A 24,452-nucleotide genomic window follows, 5' to 3' on the forward strand; every position below is an offset into this window, starting at 1 on the left:
GGCACAAGACATGTGGTGGAGCGGCTGAGGGAGGAACAGGAGCAGATTGGCCCAGATGAGAAGCGTCCACGAGGGTGGACCCAGGTCTGCTGCACTGAGCGCCCAGTGTGCACCCAGAGAAGGAGGCACTCAAGCAGCATTTGAATGAGGGAATGAATGACTAGAAGTGTTTTGGGGAGACAGGAGGCACACTAACACAGGCAACAATGGCCGTGGGGAGCCCCACCCGTCAGGGTGAGGTGGAGTGAGGAGAGCCCGGCCGCTTGAGTGAGGGGGCAGCCAGGTCGGGTGAGGAGCAGGGCCCTGGGTGTGCCTGGCGGGGAACGGCAGGTGTCTGTGCTGTGGCACCACCTGGAGTGGAAAGGGCTCTGGCAGGGGAGGGCAGAGCCAGAGGGTAAGCCCTCGGTGCAAATGCCACCCCCCCACAGGTGTGGTCTGAGTCACAGGTGCCCAGTAGGAGCTCTGCGTCTGCAGCTCCGGTCCCTCCTACCCCAGCCCCGCCCTGAGAGAGCGGCTCCAGCACCCCCTGCTCTGAAATGCCTCTGAACTGGACTTGGAACAGGGCCAGAGCAAGGCCATGCTGAAGGTGGACAGGAAGGCAACATCCCCAGGGCCCCAGAAAAGCCAGGGGACGCAGGGCAAGGGCCCGTGAAGCTCGGAGGGACCACCAGCAGGGAGCACCCTTCCATCCCCCCCCCCAGAGCATCACACTGCCCACGGCACCGGCTCCCATAGCCCACTGGGCTCACAGCTCATATATCCCCAGCAGCCACAGCCCCGCCCCCCAAGAAAGCTGGGCTGTTGCTTAATGAAGTAGAATAAATTTAATCTGTAACTATAAAATGTCTAGGTTAGCGGCAGTTATGGGCGCCCAGAGACGGGGCAGAACCTGTCCCCTGCAGGCACCCCTGGGCACACGGAGGCTCCCCTCATTTCACAGAGGCGGCTGGCTGGATGTTAGCTTTGCGCTCGGCTTCAATGCAGTACTTCTCAGGAAGGCCGGTGGCTCTGCAGGGGGGACACAGGGCGAGTGTGAGGGGGGCATGGGACCAGAGAGGAGGCGGCAGGAAGCAGGCCCCGGAACCTGGGGGCCTGCACCCCCACCCCTGCTCCCACAATCCATCCCCCAAACACATTCCCCTCAAGGCTCTATAGAGCCCCCTGCCTCGGAGCTCCCACAGAGCCAGGCGGCCCCAGTCCCAGAGCCTTCAGCGGGAGCCTCCTTCAGGGGGCAACAACCTGTGTGAGCCTTGAGACAGGAGAAAGGGCCCTCCCAGCGCGCCTGCTGCCTCCCTGCCTGCCGCCTCCCTCCGGGCCCCTGACTCCCACACTCCCTGCCCTCGGGGAAGGGGAGCGGAGGGGAGGGGAGGGGAGCCGCAGGGATCGCTCGCACCTCAGCTCTTCAATCTTTTTCTTCTTGATGTCATCAATGCGCTCACGCCGCTTCTGGGCCTCCTCTTTGAGGCGCCGGCCCTCCTCAAAGGTGGCAATGCGGTCCTGCACCTGCTTCTGCTGGTTCTCGCGTACCTGGCGCCTGAGCTCGTTGGCATGCCGTAAGCGCCCGGTGGCCTTTTTCTCCTCCTCCAGCCGCTCCTTCTCAATCTGCTCTCTCTGAGCCCTGGAGGAGGGACACAGGTTGCCGAATGGAGTAGGCCGAGCTGGCCCAGAGAGGAGAGGCACTGAGGGAGCCTTCTGGAAGGGCTTCTCCAGGGAACGTGCTTCAGAGACCACAGCCCTGCACACTCCCACCCTCTTATGAGGCTCAGAGACCAGCCTCCAAGCGGCCTCCGTGCGTGCCACCCCTCTCCTCAGCCAGGCCCGGTGCTGTGGGCACTCCATGTCAGGGGCGTGCTTAGGCGGGCCCTGTGCTTGCTTTCATGCTGTTCCATCACCGTTTTGAAATTCTTAATATTTTTTGAGCAAGGGATCCCCCAGGCCCTGCAAATTATGTAGCTGGCCTATACTCCGGGTTTCACCCACTGGAAGCTATTTTATTCCAACCTTCTCTTTTGCAACGATGCACAGCTCCTTCTCTAGCTGGTTCTAAGATATCTTTCTTTCTCTCTCTCCCTTTTTCCTTCCCACGAACAATACTAATGACATCAACAAAACTGCAAAGGGGATGCTCAGAAGTGAAAAGTGCTGGTGTTGGTAAAGCTAGCTCTCCTACTTGCTGGAAGAAGGAAGGAGTTGTCCCTGGGGCCTCTTAGTGCTCCAGCTCTCCAGCTCTCCAGATTCTTCATAGGAGCCTCTTTGCAAGGGCCCCAATATCCTGGAGAAAGTGGCCAATGTGGGCCAGACAAGCTCCAAAAAACCTCAAATGAAATGTATTCACATCTCAGGGGAAGCGCTGAGCTCAGCCACCCTGAGTGGTCATCTTAGTTCTTTCTCGACATAACCAAAAACGAGAACAACGTGTAAAAGCATCTTAGGCAGGGATATCTCACCTGCTCCCTGCCCTGAGGGCACTGGTACCCCACAAAGCTCTGAAAAGCACCATGTCACTTATTCACTTCCCTCTGGCCAGCCATCTCCCCGGCCCCGAGAAACACCGGTATCGTCTCAACTCTCGGTAACTCCTGCACAGCTGTGGGTACCTGCACCTGCCACAGCCCACCAGTCTGCCCGGAGACACCTGCCGACTTCCTCACTGCTCTCCATTTAGACTCCAAACCCCAACCACTCAGACATCTCCGTGATAGCAAGAAGCCCTACCTCCTCGCCTTGCCCTTGTATTTTCCTATACAGAGAATGGGGTTCTACCGTTTCACGTCAGGCAAAATAGGCTGGAAATGGGAGCCTGCATGTGTCACTAGGAAGCCCCTGGGCGGGCAGGCAGTTGGAAATTTGAATGGGGCAGAGCCTGGTCACTTCATAGGGTTATAGCCGTGAACTTGGAGCCTGACTGCACTACAGTCACCCAGGAGCTTCCAAAACCTGCTGCTGCCCAGGGCCTCACCCCCGACCAGTTACATCAGAATCTGTGGGGGTGGAGCCTGGGCCACAGGACTTTATGTGAGCTCCCCAGTGTTTCCGAGAGCCACCGGGTAGGGTAGGTCAGCTATCTCTGCCTAGTCAGTGGGCTGCCAGGCAAAGGCATCCCTCTCTCCAGAAGCAGGAAGCACATATAGAGGCCATCTATGAGGTCATGCTTTTGAAGTAGGAAAAGTTGGATTGCTGGCTACAGCAGAGACGCTCCTAGCGCTAAAAGACACCCGCCCTGGTGGTCACATGGCCCTGGAGACACCGGGTCTAGATGCTAACCTAGAACATCAGGTGAAGCTGAACATCTCCAAAGGGCTGGTCTCACTTTAATAACTGGCTAGTGCATATGCTTTGGGCAAACAAAGCAAAGAAGGGACAAATGGGTCAGTGGCAAAAGTAGGACCCTTAATTTCTTCCCATTAATGTTTATTAGTGCCTGCTAAAGGCAACACAGGTGTCCAAGGGCATACAGGCTGGTGAGGGCAGACATCTGAGAGGTAGTCTGGAGCCCAGGGGCAGAATCTGTGGGGCTGTTGAGGAACCTGCTTCCTTGAGCAGGTTTCCAGAGACCATGGCACGATCCTTGTGGGCAGGGAAAGCTACAGAGTCAAAGGGTACTGCAGCTAGTGGGGACAGTCTGGGGGCCCACAGTCCAATAAAAGACCAGGAACCTGGCTCTGACAAGGGCAGAGATTCCTACAGGTCTGCTCTGCCTCTGGCTGGGGGGTCTTGGGTGGGGGCCCAGGGCTGGTCTGCCATGCAAGTACCTGGGGCGGTGCCAAGGACCGAGAGCAGGTCGACCAGAAAGCCGGTCTGCACCACTGACTCTCCACTTACCGGAGCATAATTTCTGTAATTTTGTATCTACACCCCCCCATTCCAATTCTGTTTTGTTTGTTTCCTTTGAAAGCTTCTGATCTTACAGAGTCTGAACCAGAGCAAGAAAGGAGTCATTCCCAGTTAGTCCAGAACAATACCAGGGGAACACCCCAGGGGCCAGGTCTGGTGGTGGCAGATCTGACTGAGAGACGCCAAAGCAGCTGTGGCTGCCGGCAGCTCTGGGGGTGGACACGGGGTGGGGAAAGTGACAGATGTGAACACTTCACTTCCACTTATGGGTGGGAATTTTCATTGAGCCAAAAGAGAACAAAAATAAAAGGATGAAGAGTTGGCAAGGCAGGCAAGATGGATAAATATAGGTAAGGTCCATCCAAATATGAGTCTCCCACATCCTCCCACATGAACTGGCAAGGACAGCGTTTTGTTCACCTCTAATGTCTCCCAGAGCATCCGGCACAGAGTCTTGAATTTATGTGCTTCAAACATATCTATCAAATGAAGGGCAAAGACCCCAGCCCCCAACACAGGCTCTTCTCCAGTGACCCACAACCTTGGTGTTTGAAGTTCTTTCTGTCTCTCCTCGACCTCCCGGCTGCAGCTTCATCCCTAACGTACAGGGGGACGTGGCGGCAGGGGAGGGCAGAGGGACCAGACACATACTTCTATTCACACCTTTCATCCTCCGGGACAAATAATCCCGATAATACCCAATTCCTTAGCTACATCAAGGTGCTGTCTTCCAAATCCCTAATCAGAAAATTCTTGGCTCTCAGTTCTTGTCTTTGCGCCTTTCAGCTCTGCATCTAGTTGGAATGACTCTGCCATCCCAGGCAAGATGAATGCACATCTGTCTGTGGACATGCCGGCAAGGTCCTCTCCGCCCAGTAGGGGCCATCCCTGCCACAGTACAAGGAAAGGAAGCCGAGGTGCCCAGCCCCACCTACCGAAGAATCCTCTCGAACTCATCCCGGTCCCGTTGCACCTGAACAGCCAGAGTGTGCTCCTTGAAAGCCACCTGCTCCAACCGGCTTTTGCGCAGTTTGGCTTCTGTCTCCACCCTCTTCTGTGCATTTTCCTTTTCCTTTCTGCGCCACTCCCTGTCTGCAACCTCCTGGTTGCGCTTGGCCCGCAAGGCGTCCTGGGAAAAGAGAAGGTGGGGAGACCCGTGAGGGTGCAAACCGACCTCGGAACTGACCGGGCACCTTAGGAAGACCCCGACTGCAGACTCTGACACAGCCCACTTTGAGGAGTGCCGTGCATTTCTCTGGCAGCAAGACTGTTGCGGGAAAGCGTACATGGAATCTTGTAGAACTTTCTGGTCGGAAGATACCCTGGGGGGTCTTGGCTTGTCCTCCCCCACCGCTGAGCCCAGTTCTTTCCCTACACCTCCAACACCTCCAGGCGGTCCAACAGTCGCCTCTCATTTTAAAAAACTATAATGATGGAGATGCCACAGTTGCCCTGGTGACAGAGTTCAGTGAAAGTTCTTTACGCAGCAACCAAAAGCTTTCTCTTGAACCTTCAGCACGTAATGCCCTGAGCAGTCCTCACTGCCACAAGCACTGGGGGAGCTCACCCCTTCGCCCTCCAGCGACTCAAGTCTAGGTAACCTGCATGCTGCCCTGCCCTCCACATCTCTGTCCTTCAGGTCAGTTTTGCAGGCTGTCAAGGGAATAGTTAAGGGAGTTGGGGAGCCCCAAGGAAGCCGAGGCCAAGAAGGTACCTGCTCTGCCTGGTAATCCTGGGCCTTCTCCTGCATGGTCCTCAGACGGGCAATCTCCTTCTCTTTCTCCCTCCGTATTCTCTCCTGCTCAGCCTCAAACTCTGCTTCTCGAGCCTGCCAGGAAGAAAAGGTCTTGTAGAGCAGCTCCCGTTGCCCCAGCCTTGCAGAGAGATGAAGTCCCTGCAACAGTCTGTCCAGTATCTCCCACATCACTCCCTGACTCTTTTTAAGGTAGGGCAAAATAACTAGCAATGCATGAATAAAGTCAATTAGCATTGCAAAATGCTTCATTGTTTACCAAATGCTTCCTCCTATATGATCCCAGAGGGCCCCTACAACATTTCATGAGACAGGTATTATAGATGAGGAAACTGACATTCATTCAGATCAAGGGTCCTGCCCAAGATCGCGTAGCTAGTCAACAACCAAAGAGGATTTGAATGCAGGTATCCCAAGCCCAGCCTTCATGCTCCTTCCACGGCATTGCAGACAATGTCTAAGTTGCAAGGCCACTGGGCCACGTTTCTATAAGTAAAAACTGTGGCACCCTGCCTGACTTGTAAAGTGCAGCAGGTGGAAGTTATCTCATTAGTCCCTGGGCAAATGGCCAACCATGCTTTGGGCAGTTCCACTGCGGTTAGCAGATATGCAAGGAGTGAACCATCAGAGTTAGCTCCCTTTGCCACTTCTCTGGAAGAACAGACATAGCCCGGAAATCTTCCCAAACCCAGCCTCCCAACTACCATTCTCGGGTAGTCATAAGACTAATGGCTTGAGCTGGGTGGAAATGTGATCTCCTTTCCCATAAAGAATGTTCCATAGCCATCGTTCTACCTGCCCAGACTCCTGGGCAGCCCAGAGAGTTGCCTACTTGTGAGCTGTGCACAGGGAGCTGTGTTTCAAAGCTGGTCTCTGTTCCACCTCGCACTAGGTGGCAGGACAAGGAACTCCAGAGGCTTCCACAACCAATCTCTGCCCTTAGCTCGAAGGGGCAGCCCTGGCTGCAAGAACAGAGACCACCACTCCATCTAAACTGGGCTTAGAAGCTTTTTCGCCCCCCACTCCTCACTGCCCCCACTCACTCCGTTACTCAGCCTGGCTCCTGAGTCAGTCCGCGCGGCGTGAGCAGCATCTCCCCGTCACCATGAGCGGGGTCACTCTCTGCCCCGTGATGCATTTGTGCTTACAGCTTCCACAGCAGCGGTGGGAGAAGCTCTACTCTCAGAGTCTAGCCCCCAGTACAGGATGCCCAATAGAGGAATTTTCACAAGAAATTTATGGGGCAGGTGACCCGTGATTACTGGGGATGTAATCATGCATTCCATGAGGAATCCACAAAAACTTTCCTTTCCCCAATAGTTTTCATTTTCTTCCCAGCCTGTACCTGACCCTCATCCAACTTCTAATCAAAGGTGTTAACAAGGATGTAACATCCTAATTTGGGTGTCCCTTCCAGCCTACTCTCTATTAATGAACCAGTGGCCAAGATGAAGAGAAGAAGGAGCCAGTCCCTTGAACGAAGGACATGAATTCTGGAATGGACACATGGCTTCCCCTAGATCTCAGGCCTGCCGCTCCCCGTGGCCAGAAGTCCCAGGCATCAGAAACCTACCATCTTCTTCTTGGTAAACTCCATCACCATCTGGTCTGCCAGTTTCTCCTGAGCCAGCAGCTCTGCCTTCCGTTTCTGGTTTTCGTCATTAATGCGCTTAATCTCAGCTTGCATCTTTAGTTTTTGCTGGTGCCTCCGTTCCATGTCCTGCCATCAGAAGGAAAAGAGCCTCCAAGTAGAAGGGGACAAGACCCAGAGACACCAGCCCATAAGGACAGAGACACAGAGGCAGGGGCACGTGCCCCGTCTGCAGGCCAGCTGCTGCCGCTAGCCTCTAGTCAAGCCTCACCAATGACCCCTTGCAGCCAAATGGCCTCTTTGCAGTCTGCACCCACGTGGCTGGTGGCAGCCCCGACTCGGATGATTTCTATACACTCTCAGAGAAGTGGAGGTTCTTAAAATTCTCCCCGGTGTCTCCCACATGTCATGTGAAGTCCTACCCATTGTTGCTGGTCTTTTCTCCTGTCTTCAATTTCCTTCTCTTCGTCAAACCCTAGCATCTGGTCTCTATTCAATAGCGATGATTGAAATAACAAAGTATTGCTGTAATTTAGTATTTTCTATTCACTGGGCCCTTTATATAGCCTATCTCTGAAACCCAAATACATCCCCAAACCCTGAAAGGTAGAACCTGTTATCTCTCTCATGCAGATGAAGACACTGAGGCCCCAAATTTCTTTGTCCAGGGCCATCCAGCTAACAAAATCCAGTGCCACAATTTTGAAACCCGGTCTTTCTAAATTAAAGTTCCAATCTTCTCGGGAAGATTACCCCAAGTTCCAGTTCTCTCTTGATTTCTGAATCCCCTCTGCACCTAAGATGGTGCCACACCTCCTGGGATTTGGTTAGGCACTGCCTTGTAGGTCCCCACTCATTCCTGTGTGTTCATTCTGTCCCTGCCAAAGGATGGGGACCATGTCACGCTTCCTGTCTTCCCTGGCAATATGTGTAGCCCCATGAGAGGAAAACAGCAAATACTCAATCGACTGAAACAGGGAAAGGGGGAACCAAAGTGAGTGGCATGGGAGAAAAAGGGGGAAAAGATGGTAGACACAGAGAAAGACAATGAATGATGGAGGAGTATCAGTGTGACCCTGAGTGACAAGATCCCTTCTGAGGAAGGAGCCCGAGCCTTTCAAAGCCTGAAGGTCGGAGCGAGCACATTCTCAGGTCCCGAAGGAGAACCTTACGCAGCTGGCCTACCTATATCCTCTCACCAATGTCCAACTCTTTCCTTCAAGTTCTTCCACCCAACAACTCCCCCCACACACCGTTTCCAGCTCCCTCCATCCCTCAAAGGCTATGCCCCACCCTAGACTTCCAGCTCCTTCTCAGCCCAGCTTCTCCCTGACTCATCCGAGGCAACTCCGCTGGCTCTCCCCGAGCTGGACTCACAGCCACGTCCAGGCCTCCCGGAGCGCCTCCTGCACCAGATCGGCACAGCACCCACTGCCTCCCACCCAGGCTGCGGCGCATGAGTCACGGTGGCCGGCATTCCCTCACTCTCCCTGTGCCTACCTCTTCACTCACCCCACTTTTCCCCACCTGGCCCAGTGACTCTCCACTCCCTTTCCCCTTCTCCCTTTCTTCCTTTCCTTTCTACCTGCTTCCCACCAGATTTAGGCCTGCCATCGGTGCCCATGCGTTATTTAATCCCGTTGACCAGCCCAAGGAGAAAACCTGCTGAACACTGATCTAGGACATATATACCATCATGTATTGACTTACTTCTTTGCCTATTTATTTACTTTTCAGGTTGTTGTTTTTGTTGGTTCCACACCATCATTAAATCACTGGGAGATGACAACCCAATCGTCCATTAATGTAGGGAAAGAGGAGAAAAAAATCAGGAATACAGGTCCCACTAGTTAAATGACACCATGAGGAAATAATCTGACAGATCAGAATGGGGGAAACGCTTCAAGTCAACTTGCCTGGGTGCCTCACAATACCAGTGCCAAAAAAATCAAGGAAAGAAGGAACAAGAACTCTTCTAGGTCAAAGCACATGAAAGAGGCTTAAGTGAATGCAACGCAGGGAACTTGATTGGATCTTGGTTGAAAAAAAGAAAACTGAAAATACATTTTTGGAACACTTGGGGAAATCTGAATGTGGATTAAGTATTAAATGATATGACAGATTCATTGGATTCCAATTTTTCATGAGGGGATGAGATACCAGTACTGATGACTGGTGAGAGAGCATCTTTGTTCTTCCGAAATAAGGGCTGAACCATTTAGTAGCAAAGTCTCAAGATATCTGCTGTCAAAGAGTTTAACAGTAACAGAATACATATACACCCCGAAAAGAGACAAGCAACTATGGCAGATTCACAATTATGAAATCTAGGTGGAGCATGGATGGATGTGATATGTACAATTCTTTCAACTTGTCTGTGTGTATAAAAATTTTCAAAGGTAAAAAACTGAGGGGGCAGAAAGAATAAACACCCCAAAGGCTCGCCTTGCCCCCCACTGTGCAAGGGGCCTTTATGTATTGCAACAGACCGGAGCAGGCAAACAGAAGGGGGTTTCTTTAAGTCTACTTGGTTTGGGGCAGGTATGTCATCATTTCTTTTGCAATGGATATGCCTACTGATTTTATCCAGACTAATGGAGAAAAAAGGTTTGGCTCCTCCACACAATTAACCACGTTCGGATGCTGTGTACTTGGAGTGAGGGAACAGCAGGGAGCCTGAGCCTAAGACAGAGCTAAGACATCTACAAAGTGTATCACATCCCTTTAAATAACTGCGGGAAGGCTATTAAACATCCCTATGTTTATGTGTGCAATGCATATAGCTGTACATTTCCTTTCTGTGTCCATGTCCATGGATGCGTTGGTCTCGGACCCCAAGTCCCCGGGAGGCAGGGACAGAATCTGTCCAAGTCCCTGTTCATCCCCCAGTATGGCGCCACAGCCAAATGAACGTTCAACATGGCCATAAAAGCTGATGGCGATGGTGTTGCAAAATAAGCATGTGCCTGACAGAAAATTGGTCCACACCCTGACACCCCCAAATCTCGGAGAGCTTTGTTGCTGTTGCTGGTGGAATTTGGCACCATCTGTCCAGCGTGTTACCCTTAGATCCTCCTCCTGGAGCTGTTCCATGTACTCCAGCATCTGGTCCTTCTCTTGCTCCCGCTGCTCGGCAAGCAGCGACCGCTCCTCCTGGTTCTTTACCATCTGTTCCACAATGTGCCGTCTTCCTCTAGGAGTGAGCAGTACCGCAGGGGCTTAAAAACCCACGTCCACGTTCCTCTGCTCCAGCCTCCACCCAAATAACCCCCAAGATGGGAGGTGTCACAGGGACAATTGGACAAGCACCCCCTACACATTGCTACTCTTCATGAGCCCAGACCAAAGTCCTTCTCAAGTGTCCGGTGTCATGAGGGGGTTGTCCTCTCCTCTTCCAAGCTCCCCTTCTTGAGGCTCCCCTTCTTCATTTGTTTGCCCAAGAGTGCACCCCGCCTCTGCAATGCACATTCTGCCTTTCAGTGTGTCAAGAGCTTCTGAAATCCTCCCACCTCCCAAGCCCTCCCGGAGCAATCATGGGATGCTAGGTTCCTATGCCAGCTTCGCAGTTAGAAAGCCCGGGACCTCTCCTTCCTCCCATGCCTCTGCTAGCACCCAGTGTGTCCTGGCGCCCACCCACCTTCCACACCCACTTCGTTAGCTGTCTATCTTATGCCCCATCTCATGTGCCACGAACCTCCCACTCCTGGGTCTGAACAAGCCTCTCTACTCAGGGATGCCCTTGCTCGACAGTAAAAAGCAGAGAACCCAGAGTTTACAGTCTGTGCTGGTGCCAGTGACTCCCTATGTGTGTTTGGATCACAATAAACTTAGAAACATCCAGACCCCATGATGTATGAGTAAAGGCTGGGAGAATGAGAGAAGACACAGGTTAGGGTAGAACTGAGAGGAAGGACAATGAAGATTCCCATCCAGGTGGAGCGCTTGAATGGCTTCATGACTCCAGATGAAATACACAGGAGGAATGAGTAAAAGAATTACATGGAAGCAGGCTGGGGCCCAATATAAGGACCAACTCAGATCATTAGAGTGGCCTGATGAGGCAGAGATTTTTCTTTAATTGGAGCTATTTATGCAGAAGATGAAGAGCCACTTACCCATTAAATCCACATTTATAGGGAGCCTACTACAGTCAAGCAGGTACCTACGGGAAGTACAGAGATGAATGGTTCAAGAGCACAGAATCAGAGGAGGAGAGAGCAGAGCCAGTCAGTGTGGTTCAAGGCAACTCTCACATTATATGGTTGATGTTCTGGACCTGGGACACTGTGGGTCTATAATTTACCTGTTCTGGTAAATCTACTTGTCCTTTTGGCAAATTTACCTGCTCTGGTAAATTTGGTAAATAACTTAACCTGCTCCGATAAATTTACTTGTCCTTTTCTGCAAAAGGAAGGGGACTGAATTTATCACCCTAACATGTGTTAAGCACCTGCTACAGGCCAAACACTCTGCTAGGTCCAGGAGCTACAGGAATGAACCAAGACAGGAATGCTGTCTGGTGAGGGCCAGAGAGCCCCAGTGCAAGAAGCCCTGTGCTGGAGTATAAACATGGTGTGGCAGGATGCAGAGAAAGGGGGCCTGGAGCCTGCCTGCAGAAGGGAGAGAGCTTTCCAGGGGAGGTGACAGCAAAGCCACATAAGGAAGGGAAAGTATTTTCCAAGGGAAAAGGAAAGAGAAGAGTATTCAAAGCAGAAGGAACAACAAAAGCGTAAACCGTGAGGAGTCCAGGCGTGCTGGGGGATGGGGAACCTCAGAGGGGATGGCAGGAAAAGCTGGGCAATGAGGCTGCGTTGGGGCCAGACTGTGACGCACCTGTTATGATCTGAAGAATCAGTTTTGAGAAGCTCTGCGGTCCTATGAATCTCATCATAACGTTTTGAGATCATACTAGATGGTAGTAATGACCATTTCTCCTCTCTTCTCTCTTGGCAAGGCTACCGGCACCTAAAGACCCATGGAAATGGCAGGGAGGGAGATGCCAAAACCACCACTGTACCTGATTCTTTCCTCCCTCCTCTTCCTGTCCAGCTCCTCCTGCCTTTGAATGGATCTCTGTCGTTCCACCTCCATCATCTGATCCAACCGCTTTTCCTCTGCATCCAATTCTCTTTGAATCAGCTGCTTCTCCATGATTTGGGCATCCCGGATGGCATGGCACTTGGCATTGAGGATGATCTGCGGGGGGCGCGGGGGGAGGGGAATGACACGGTGAAACCAGGTCTAGGCACAAGGACGGGGAGGGATGCACCAGTGGGTGTGGAAGCTGAAGGGGAGAAATGAGAGCAGGGCACTACTGAGCGTGCCGGACCCCCGCACAGCCACGCACAAGCCCGCGAGAGCAAGAGCATTCCTATGCTCACCCTTCCCCGAGTGTAGCTCTACGTGAACACTTACTGGGCTCCTAAGAGTGCTAGCCTATGCAAGGAGAAGCCTTCGTGTTTTGGGGACCATGGACCACTCTTTGAGAATATGAGGAAAGCAATGGGCTCTGTCCTCCTTAAGACTCACTTACACACACACAAACATAAAATTTCCATAAAACTTCAGAGGTCCAAGGTCCCCCTTAGAGACCCATGAACCCCAACATTAGGCCCTTTGTTCTACTTCTCAGGGAAACTGAAACACTAGTGCAGAGGCCAAGCCACTAGACTTTTTAAGCTGGAAGAACCCAACATGACACACCAGGGGACAGCCTTCCATAAGAACAACCAAGTGAAAGTTCTGGAAAATAAAAGGAGGCATGCGGACAGATCAACCTGGGAGAGAAGGTGTGGACGACAGGGTTGGGAGTCAGCAGTGTTCATGTGCTTGGGAAGTGAACCACATGCAAAGGAGAAACAAAAAGTCCACCCGAGCCTCTTGTCTTCATGCTCTCAGCTAAAGGAAGCCCTTTAGGCTCCTCAGGAGAAGCCAGTTTCCCGGCAGGAAAGAAAGGGAAGGCAGGTCCTCACTTGGCAAAGCTCAGTTCACCCCGAGAATCACCCTGCTAAGTAGTTTTACCACTCGTTCGACACATGAAGAAAATGAGGCCTAGGGCGGGTGAGCGACTTGCTGAAGGTCACACGGATAGCATGTGGCAAGGCCAGTCCTCCCTCTGACCACAGCAACACCCCCCCTCCGCCAGCCCCTCACCTGTCACCCCCTCCTCGCCCCAAGTCCATCTGGAGCTGAGGCCGTCCAGAGCCGAAGAGGAGGGAGGGAGGGAGGAGAGGAGGAACGAAGTCCCCACCTTGCTCATGTCCTTGAGCTCCTCCTCTTGCTCCATGCGCAAAGTGTTGGCTCTCTGCAGGAGGTTCTGGGCCCTCTCCTTGGCCACCTCCTCTAGGTCGCTGAGCTTCTTGTTGTTTCTCCACACCATTTCCTTCTGCTTCATGATCTTCTTGCGCTTGGTCACCGCGTCCTATGGGAGACAGTCTGGATCAGTAGGGGACTGCCCTGGGTGCTGGCCCGGCTACCACAGGCCACCCAGTAGGACCCCCAAGGTGGCTTCGCCCGTCGTGCTAGCAGAACCCAGAAGTTTCTCGGCCTGGCTTCCTCCTCACCTGTCCTCCGCCCCCCAGCTGTTCCCACACCTGGTGTCCACCCTAGCACGTCTCTGGTCTCCATGAAGCACACATTCATGCCTCCTTCCAGGACCCCCAGACTAGAGCTCCCCCCTCCCATCTGCAGAGATCAGGGCTCAGGGAGGGCAGCTACCATGATGGCCTCCTTCTCCTTCTTGAAGGCCTGCTCCTTGGCCTCGAGCTCTTCTCTGGTCAGCACGTGGGATGCCCATTTGATGCGTTCAAACTCCTCAGGGCTCATGATGAGGGACTCACCAGAGGGATCCTTGGCGGGAACGCTGCCCCAGGGGATGAACAGTCAGTGGAGAGGAGCGGGAAGCTCTCAGCACCACGCTACAGGTGCTGGGCCCTCCGCCCCTCCCGCATCCCACGATGCCACCCCGTGGCGGGAGACACTGCCCGCTGCACCACCGGCCCACTGGGGAGAAGGGGTCCCAGGTGAGGCATGGGCCAAACAAACAGAGACACTTTAAGGGCTTTTGCTGAAAGGCCTAGTGCGCATGTCACCTTCTCGGTGCACCCATCAGAGACCCTGCCCCCGCCACGTGCACATAGGCCAATCCCCCCACCAGGCCAAGAGCCGACCTCCTCGGAGGCCAATGCGCTCTACTGTCACAGCCTGGGCTGTGCCTCCCAGCCCCGGGCACGGCCTGTGCGCAGGACCACACACTCCTCCAATACGTAGCCTCTGCTGGCCCTGCGGACCGCCTAGCCCCCGGCTGGGCCCAGACGGAGAGCTCAAAACCACACTGGTGAACTGGACTTTAAAAACAGCTTATTCCTCGTGGAAGACATAAAAAGGGCAGGGGGGACGCCAGACAAGGTTGAAACGGATGCTGTGAGAAACCTAAGCATCCCTGTCCATCTGGCCCAGAGAGAAGCTTTGAACCCTAAATATTAATTAAAATCTCTGATCAACAACAGTCAGAGGCACGTCTGCGGACCTCTCCTCCTAGCCGCCCAGCACATTCAACAAGCCAATAGCTAATTATAATGATTACAAACAAATGACATACACTGGAGGTGGAGGCGGCAGGAGCAGCCCGGGCCCAGAATAAAGCTGCTTCTGGGTGAGGCCATTTAACAGGGACCCGGCAAGGAGACGCAGACCGTCTGAGGCAGGAAGTGAAACCTCATCTCATAAAATGCGTGTGTGTGTGTGTGTGTGTGTGTGTGTGTGTGTGTGTGTGTGTGTGTGTGTTTGTGTGGGGGGGGGCAGTCCAGGAGGAAGACCGAATGAGTGAGTGGATCCGGGGCTTGGCCCGGGACCTGGAATGACCAGGTCCAATCTGGCACTTGCAGGACTGGCCCACCCCAAAAGGGAACCCTTCCTTTGCCCCACAAGTGGCTGCAGGACGGCAGACCATGAATGACCGTTTGCCACCAGGGCCGACCAGACCGCGTTCCTGGGGCCATGACCCAGCCGTGCTGCCCCAGCTTGTGACACAGGCGACACTTCCTGGCAGCTCAAGTTCTCCGCAGGTGGAAGCAGGCTGGGAGGACGGTTTCCAAGAGTGCAGCTAACCGCCCCCCACCACGGCCCCCAGCAACAGCTGTTCCCACTGCGGAGCTACAGGCCTAACCCACGGGGGCGCCGAGCAAGGGGGCAGCTCTAGTCAGGAAGCCATGCGGAGCCAATCCCAAAGGAACCCAAGAGCCCCGGGGAATTTCCTCTTCTGGCCTCAGAGCCTGGGAAGAAGCCAGGGGGCCGATTAGCATCTGGTCAGTTTCCCTTTACCTCAGATTCTTGGTGCAGCCAAAAGGAGTTGACTCCTCTGGACCATATCCCTTTACCAAGAGCGCTAAGGGGGGGCTCGGAGAGAGCACAGCCCCTCTCGCAGCCCCGTGAGTCCCGCCGCAGCCAGGAGACAGGGAAGCAGCAGCTGGGGTTCGAAGGGAAAGGCAAGAATCGATACAAGAGGAGAAACGAGAGGCCAGGATGCCAAGGAAGGAGAGCTAGGAAGCCAACAGGGGAGATAAATAGTACAGAAGTGGGGCTCGGCTATCTGGAGGCGATCAGACGGGCCTCTCCCTGTACAGGTCCTCAGCAGAAGTGCAGGCTGGGACGGGGAGGCAGGGCTCCGAGCCCTGGGTACTCACATGAGTTCCCGGACCATGTCCCGGGTGATGAGCTGCATGGTCTCCGGCTTGTTTTCCGAGCCCAGGGCAGTGAGGGTTTTCCGAATCGCATGCTTATCTCGGAGGACCACAATGGGGCTGTCACTCTGGGCCTGAGGCTGTGGGGTCAGGAAGCCAGCTTAGAAGCTGGTCAGCCCACATCCTTCGGGGCAGTCCCAACTTCTTCAAGGGCAGCCTTCCCCTCTTTCCTCCACCCCATCCAATGGCAGAAAAGGCTGACTGGGGCCCAGATCGCGGGACCACCAAGAGTTTCCAGGGCACTGAGAAAGAAGTACGCTGCTCTGCCCTTGAATATGGCTGCATGCCTTCTTACTGACCAGCTCCTCTGAGAACAAGGCCTTCCCATGTCTTGTGCAAATAGTCCTGAAAGGATGGGGAGGGGAGTGGCTAGTGTGTGTCCATTCCTAACCTGAAACCAGCAGGCACGAAAATCTGGGGTCTCTAGGTTCTCCTCCCTTCAAGATTTATGAAAGAAGAAATAATGATCTCTCTTGGACCACATTGTGGTTTGAGATAATACGATTAGTTACAGACTCATGCAATCCATGATGTTCAGAATTTTTAATCCTTCCTTATGATTAATTTACTTTGGTCCCCCCACCCCCGAAAAAAATCATATGGAGGAGGTTAGAAATGGCCAAATGGCCTGGTGGAGACCTGCTCTTACATGGAATGCGGTGAGAAAGTCAGGGAGTCAGAATTAGCGGGAATACATATTAAATGTATGATTTTTTTTTCCAAAATATTCCAACCATGAAAGAGTCAGATAATAAGAAAATGAAAGCACTTATTTCAGGAAAATTTTGAATGCAGGGGAGAATTTCATTTGTCATGAAGGCAGCGACCGTAATCCTGCCTCCGTGGAGGTCGTTCGGGTCCTGAGCGCCCTTTGCCCTTTGCACAGACTGTCCCCAGAGCGCTACTACCACCTGCAGCCATCTGCTTCCGAGAGGGCACGACTCAGGCGCGCCACGGACCGCTTCTGCCCCCTGCTGCCGCTTCAGAGAGACTTCTGCTCCCCCAGCGAGGAGGCCAAAGAAAAGGGCCAGGAACAGGCATTTCTCTGACTGCCCCTCCCGCTGTCCCAGCTGGATGACCCCTGGAGAACTCGGCCATTTCCAAACCCTTCATCACCCCACGGGCCCAAAACAAAACCTGTCTGTAAGTGAGGGTGCGTTCCTCCGATTCTGTCCCCGTGGATAGGAAAACCAATGCAGATGGAGGTCTTCTAAATGGAGAAAGGCGGGGCGCCTGGGTGGCTCAGCTGGTTAAGCCGATTATTGAGCATCTGCCTTCGGCTCAGGTCATGATCCCAGAGTCCTGGGATCGAGTCCTGCATCGGGCTCCCTACTCAGCGGGGAGCCTGCTTCTCCCTCTGCGTATGCTCTCTCACTGTCTCTCAAGTAAATAAATAAATGAAATCTTAAAAATAAGTAAATCGGAAAAAAAATAAATGGAGAAAGGGCCTATCTCGAAGCCTCTGGAAGGTCCTGTTTGTTCGTTTAACGATTTATTTATTTCCTTGAGAGAGAGCGCTCACACGTGCAAGTGGAGGGGGTGCAGAGGCAGCGGGAGAAAGAATCCCCAAGCAGACTCCCCGGGGTCACAGATCACACTCCCCAAGGATCGCAGATCATGGATCACGGATCACAGATCACAGATCACAGATCACGGAGCTGGAGGTGGGGCGGTGGGCTCGATCTCACACCCCTGAGATCAGACCAGAGCCAAAACCAGGACTCAGACGCTCAGCCGACTGAGCCACCCAGATGCCCCTGGAGAGTCCTGTTTGGTTCACAATGAGGACAGCGAGGAGCACAGACATCCGCCGGGCTCCCGCCACCTGCCCGATGCACAGGCGTTCACGTCAGCACTCACACCACTCCTGGCATCTTCCCTGCCCTTTGCTCTGTCCCTCTGTCTCTCACTGCCCTCTCTCCATGTCCCGTTCTCCTTCCGTCCTTGCCTCTCTTCCTTCTCACCATGCTGCCCTTCCCAGGTACCAAGAATATTCCAAGTCATGCTCTTGCTGGCTCTCCTTCTCTACACAGAAGAAGCTGTCGGCCTCTTAGTGGGGATGACACCTGCACATGAAGACCTGCTCGGGGTCTCCCAGAGCTAATGAACCCTGTTAGTTGAGCAACTGAGAGAGGAGGGTCTGTGGTTTTCTCTGATGCTGTTCTTGGATGGAGGGGCAATATGTTGCTCCGGGTCTGTGAGCTCCGTCTGTGGCCCTCACACTTCTTCATCCTGGGGCATTCACTGGGCATCGAACTGCTCTCTGCAGCAGAGCACCGCCCTCCCCCTGCCCGCCCGACATCACAACAGATTTTAAATGCAGGGCAGACGTGAAGATTGCAGTGGTGGAGTGAGCCAGGTGCCTCTGATCACAGGGGCCCCACGAGATGCCAGCGTCCGGCTGCTCAGGTCTCCCTCTGAGAGTCACCAGGGAGAGGGGACGGCTTGCCCAGTGCCGGCTTCATCCCGAGGAACACCAGTCCGGGTCACTGCCTCCCAGGGCCAGCTACCTGGAGGGGCTGGGTGACGGTTACCTTGACCCCTCGGAAGAGGCTCTCATCCACCTCGGAGCTCACGGCTTTGGTCCGGTAGCGAGCCCTATTCCTCGACCTGTTGGAAGTGGTGGAAGACGAACTCAGGACGCCAGTGGTGCTTAGCGGCTGCAGGGAGAGGCAGAAAGGCCGAGTCGTCAGTACCGAGCGGTCAGCTGGACCCTGGGCAAGGGGAAACACCTCGCCAGCCCGTGCCGGGGAGAAGCAGGTGGGCATGTGGGGAAGCCACTGAGGGGAAGCACCGGGTAAACCCTGAAATGTAGGAGACACCCCCCAGAAGCAGGGGGCCGTCTGGGCAGGGGCCAGGCACGCTAGCTCCGCGAGAAGGAGCACTTCCTCGTCCCCATGCTGCAGATGGCCAGGTCGTGGTGGGGTACAGAAGGGAGGAGGAAGGAAGCGGGCTGGCAAGAGGACGTCGTCGTCACCCCGGTCCCGATTTCCCACAGGGGCACTGTCTTTTGAGGCCATGTGGGCTGCCTCTCCGGAAAGGTAGCATCCTCTCCACCTCCAAGCCTCTCGGCCTGAGCTCCGAGCCCCCTTTCACGGCTAACACCGCCATCTGACGTCCTCCGTGTCCCCACAAGCTAGCAAGGTTATCGTGGGGACCAAAGGACACAGGATGGAAAAGCACCTTCCCGCTGCTTGGCTCACAGTCGGTGCCCAGTGAAGTTCAGTGGATGAAGGCTGAGTGACTGCTTCATGGCTTTCACTCCTGGGACCCCAAAAGCATGCACGTTCAACCAACCAGTGTCTTCCTATTTGGGAAGGAAGGAACTCATCTAATGAGTTAAGGCCTATCTCCGACTGTAGATACTAAAAACACCAGACATGCGCCTTCTGAGCCTGGGCAAAGGGCCTCGGCTTCACCAATCGGATCCCCTGAGCCGGAGAACGGAGGGGAGCTGGTGGTGCCAGGAGAGCCCGGAGGAGCTCTGGCCAAGGCAGTGTGGCAGCAGGGCCACGCTGATGAGGACCTGCGGCAGCACGCCACAAAGCTGCCGGTGCTGGGCGTGCCACGGTGCATCCAGGGGCCTTGCCAGACCCGCTCTGGGTGGTGATTTTGGCTCCGGTTCCAGCTGCCGTGGCTCCCTTTGTCCCCGTTTCCCAAGCAGTTTCCCAGCCGGGGAGCTCCCCAAAATCCACCTCCCTCTATGCCCTCGGACGTAAATCAGAGTTCTGGTTCTGTTGCCTACAGCTGCCAACACACTACTACAACCTCCCCTCCCAAAGCCCAGCTCAGCCCCGAGAGGAGTCTGTCTCCGGGAGGTGACTTCTGCGAGGACTGGGGGCGGCTCCAACCTTACTCTAAAGCTGACCCAAATCTTCCTTTGGAGGAGCCAACCCGTCCCCCAGCTCTCTAAGCTGGGGTGTCTCGGCAGCATGAGCTACCCACTGTGGGTCTCCCAAGCCTGGGAATCAGCAGCCGTCAAGAAGACAGGGTAGACAGAGAGAAGGACCCTGTCGTTGCAGGTCACTAAGCCCTGGGCGGTGTGTTTTGAAAGCTCTCTCCGATCCGCCCTGCCCAACCAGACTCGGCAGCACCTGTTTCACCTGCATCGGGTTTTCCTGCTAAATCAGGCGATTATTCTCCTGCACGCACAGCTGTGCGTGCCCTCCCTTCTCCTCACCGCCCGGCCCAGCCAGCAGGAGGCTTACGGTGGGGGCCTCCCTTTACAACTTCAGGCAGCCCCAGTACAGCAGAGCAGGAAGGCTTGGATTTATTAAAAGGTAAATAGAGCAGCCCCGAGGATGCCCAATAACAGACTTGGAAGGGTTATTATACGGTTAGTGGTGAGCAACTGCTCCCCTTCCCACCAAAAATAGAAGCAGAGGAAATGAAAAGAACCTGCAGCCGGTGGGACTCAGGGCAAGCATTGGGAGGGGAGAGGTGGAAGGTACCGGGTCAGCAGGGATGGTGTGAGTTCTGCCTCCAAGTAAGGAAAAATGTGTGGTGCCTGGCACGTCGGAGGAGCGCGACTCGCATTGGATGAAGCCCGAATGAATGAAAGCAAGCAAGGCGACCTCTCGAGGGCCACAGGCCAGCTTGACTGGAAGCTTCCCCAGAACACGCCTGACTCTGGGCCACTCCCCGACTCCACGTCTTCCAAATCACCATGAAAAATAACACGGTGACAGGGCTTTGGAAGACAGATGAAAAGTATTATTATTGTTTTTGCCCGTGTTCTCCTCTTTCTTTTCAAGGGCTCCTGCAGGTTTGCCCTTTACCCTCAGGTGTCCACCGGGTGACAGGTTCCTCCAGGGCTGAGACCCCGTCGCCTCTTTCCTGTGACCTTGGCACCCAGATCAAGAGCAAGCCGCTCAGGAGATGCTCCACTGTCAGAGCCTAGAAGTCAGAACAGAGGAAGGAAAAGAGATGACCAGAGAGAAGTGGCCACTGGGCAGGGCAGAGGGAAGCTCTGAGCTCTCCAGGGTTGGGTGGCTAAGAAACCTCACTGGGGAAATGCTGACTTTGAAGCCACAAGCCACGCACCACAGTCAACACAGCCACTGTGGCCAAGAACAACAAGAAGGATTAGGGAGGTCACTGTGTAACAGCACTCGGAAAAATGAAGAACCAAGCAGAAATGGAAAGTTAGAGCCCTCTAGGCCAAGACAGTAGCCAAAAGGCTCTTTCAGGAAGTGAAGGGCTGGTTTGACTTCTTGCATGACCAAATAAATATCCCCAGGAGGGTGAGCAGCGCCCAGAGACAAGCCTGTCTAGGGCCTAGTTCCACGGGCGAAGATGAGGAGGGCGGGCAGATAAAGACGCCAGTCCCACTTTGATGTTTCCATTCCTGCTGACCCAGCCGACTCCCTCTCTTCAAATACCCTCCCACCCCAGGACCACAGGAATTTGGCCGCCACTAGGAATCTGGGGAGAGACTCCGAGGCCCAAAGATTAGCTGGTCAATCAGATGATTTTCACTCTGTCATTGATACAGGACAGTCTCTATAATATATTAGGTTTTGAAGAAACCAGATTGGAAGGCACATGTAAATATTCCTGCAAAAATGTCCGTTTGGAGGCTATGCACCCCGAGTGCATATTAAAAGAATGTTCACAAAAAAATGCTGAACGGAAATTTTGGATGAGCATTATTATCTTCAGATGGTTCTCGCAGTGAATGATTTTCTGCAATTGAGGAGGTAACCTTTTTATAGGTAACACACTGTATTTATTTAAAAACAAAACTTAGCCATGGGGCTGGTGCCTGACTCTGAACACAGAAGGGTGTAGCCCTTAAAAACTGCAGCATCGGATGTCCCCGATCCAGTACGTTCAGCCCAAATCCGGTGAGAAGGAGCTGGTACAGGGGTGGTGCGGACAGCTGTGGAGTTTCCCTGACGTAACCTTAACACCTGTCAACTGAACGAAGACCTTTTGTGTCCTTTCCTGGACAACTTCCTCACCCTGCCATCCAGCTCTCCTTTTGCATATAGGTTCATCACAGACCGGCAAAGGCAAGCTTCCAGCTCTCGGCCGGATTCTATTTCCCTTTCTGTGGGCTTTGGTTACCAAGAAGGTGAGGACGCGCCTGCACCGCCTGCATCTGCCTTTTACTGAGTGATGCACTCAGGCCACCTCTTTCCTCAAATGGGAGACAAGGTTGACCATCAGCAGAATGCCATCCGAAGGTGGCATCCTAGTCAGGACTGAGGTCCCAAGCCTCCTTCTGGAGGATGGTGTTATTCATTGTTTTTGGAAGAGTCCTGGAAATCTGCCTCATTGTAAGCCCCTGCCTCCCCACGCCTCCAAACACTCTCAAAAGCTGGTCAGCGGCGCGCACACACACACACACACACACACACACACACACACACACACACACACACACAGCCTGCCAGAAGAGTGGAGATCACTAACTCGACCCACTGCTTCTGAAAGGTGCCTGCAGGCCCAGTCCTGTTCAAGCAATCTGGAAGGCCTCCTTCAGCAGGCCGACCCCTGCCCTGAGTGGCCTGTAGTCGGGGAATCCCCATCTGAGTACACTAAAGCCCACAATTCTATAGCCTAAGTGCAAAGCACTGATTAATTTGCACTGGAAAATATGAATAGTTTTAAAGCGGAGAGGAAGGAAGTAACAGCTGCTATGTGCCCTTAGTTGCCCGACGCGATGCTAGGCCATCACCAACAAACAGACATACACCCTGCGCTTATGAAGCACTGAGGAGAGCCCGGAAAAACTATGCCTGATAAAACGGATCCGTGAAAGGGGACCCCCACCGCAACACCACAGGGAGTCCCCAGAAGTTGGGGACTGCTCTTTGTTGGAGACTTGTTTGCGTATAATTAACAAAGCTCTTCTGAAATCCCTACTTGGGGACCCTGAATTGGAACCACTGAGCCCTAGAAAAGCAGTGTGACCTATGGGCACGAAATGTGTCCGCTGAATACCCAGTGCACCATCTCTGCCCCCTGGTGTGCCCCAGAAATTCTAAGGTTATTTCCAACACCCCGAGGCTCCAGTGACTATCCTCTGTCCCGCTGCCTTATCCCTCAGGGACCAACACCCTCCTTACTGGAACCCAGACACCTCTTTATAGTTCCTCCCAGGCCTGGTGTCCTTGTCAACCCTCACCACTGCGGGGTCCTTCCCACCCCAGGGAACCCTAGGCCTGCCAGAGCACACCTGATCCCTCCCCAGGGCCTTTCAAACCTGGTACCTACCCCCCATTCATTCATTCACAAATACTTGTCGAGCCCAACTGAGTGAACCAAGGCCCCACCAACAGAAGAGAGACCTGAGGCTCAGGGAGGTTGGGTGGCTTAGTCATTCTGCTATCAGTGGCGGAGCAGGTCCTATAACCCGGCATGTGGCCTCCTCACCCGCGGTTGTCCCACATCACCGCCCATTATCCCCAGCCCGTGGAGGCTCTAGTCTGAAGGAGAGGGAAGAGAAGGTCCCTTTCTCCGCAACTCCCGGGCTAGCACCCCTCCACCCTTTCAATCCCTACCGACCCCACCCCTAATTCCTCTCGTGGACGCTCCTCGGGACTTCCCTTGCTGCTTCTAAGCATGCCCTCTTTGCCCCTGGGCCTTCCTGACCCCAGACCCTGACTCATTTTCTGCCCTCCCCAAAGCCCCGCTCTCCCCGCTCAGAACCCCAACCCAGTTCAGGACACACGAGGCCCCCCTCCTCGGTGCTCCCGGGACCTCACCATCTCAGCCGAACGCCCTGGCTCTGCGCCTCCGCCGCCTCCCCAGCCTGGGCGCTGGATGTTGATGCGTTACCATAGCAACAAGAGAGCGCGCTTGCACTCCGCGGCCCCGCCCCCGGGCCCACCCCCGGCCACGCCCCTCGTTTCCCGCGGACGCACGGGGCGTCCAGCGATTTGGGGGACCCGAACCCTTCCCTCGACTGGAAACGGCGCCCCGGAAAGACTGAGCCCCGCCGGCGAGCCCGGCTCTTCACTCTGGCTCTGGCTGGACCGTAGGGTCGGAACCCGAGCCCTCAAGGGCCTGGCACGGGCCCGGGAAGCATCTGTGGGCACTCCTGCAAGAGCCAGGCCCGGGGACACCCCCTGGGTACCATGGTTCCTGTTGCCAGTGCTGCCCAGGAGGTGCCAGCCAACCCTGGATCAGAGGAGACACGTTTCACAACGGGACAGTCTGGTTAGACCACAGAAAGAACTTCCCGCCGTGAGGACGTGTGTGCAGTTTCAGGAGCAGTTCCTCAGACCTCCAGCTCAGTCGCCCGGGAGTTTATTAAAAACAAAAGGCAGGCCTGGGACGCCTGGGTGGCTCAGTCGGTTAAGCGGCTGCCCTTAGGCCCGGGTCATGATCCCAGGGCCCTGGAATTGAGTCCCACATCTGGCTCCTTGCTCAGCAGGGAGCCTGCTTCTCCCTTTCTCTCCCTCTGCTTGTGCTGTCTCTGTCAAATAAATAAAATCTTTAAAAAATAAAAATAAAAGGCAGGCCCTATAGAGTATCTGAATGGAAATCTACAGAACTGGCCTTAGGAAATCTGTCTTTTAACGCT

The 24,452-nt window shown here is 54.3% G+C and overlaps 1 protein-coding gene across 1 annotated transcript; it reads right to left on the minus strand.

The window, feature by feature from the left end:
• Positions 1-824: 824 nt before the first annotated feature.
• CFAP45 (cilia and flagella associated protein 45) lies at positions 825-23,677 on the minus strand. Its single transcript, XM_028091004.1, has 12 exons — positions 23,632-23,677; positions 18,454-18,579; positions 15,863-15,999; positions 13,896-14,040; positions 13,429-13,599; positions 12,196-12,374; positions 10,242-10,371; positions 7,161-7,307; positions 5,549-5,662; positions 4,770-4,963; positions 1,394-1,618; positions 825-1,008 (listed from the first exon to the last, which is right to left on the minus strand). Exons 1-12 carry the CDS (start codon positions 23,632-23,634, stop codon positions 930-932), a joined length of 1,650 nt encoding a protein of 549 aa, XP_027946805.1. The 5' UTR covers positions 23,635-23,677; the 3' UTR covers positions 825-929.
• Positions 23,678-24,452: the final 775 nt, after the last annotated feature.

The sequence above is a fragment of the Eumetopias jubatus genome, unplaced genomic scaffold (assembly GCF_037043125.1).
Source record: "Eumetopias jubatus isolate StellerSeaLion01/CBP00866 unplaced genomic scaffold, mEumJub1_p1.0 scaffold_12, whole genome shotgun sequence".
Lineage (NCBI taxonomy): Eukaryota > Metazoa > Chordata > Mammalia > Carnivora > Otariidae > Eumetopias > Eumetopias jubatus.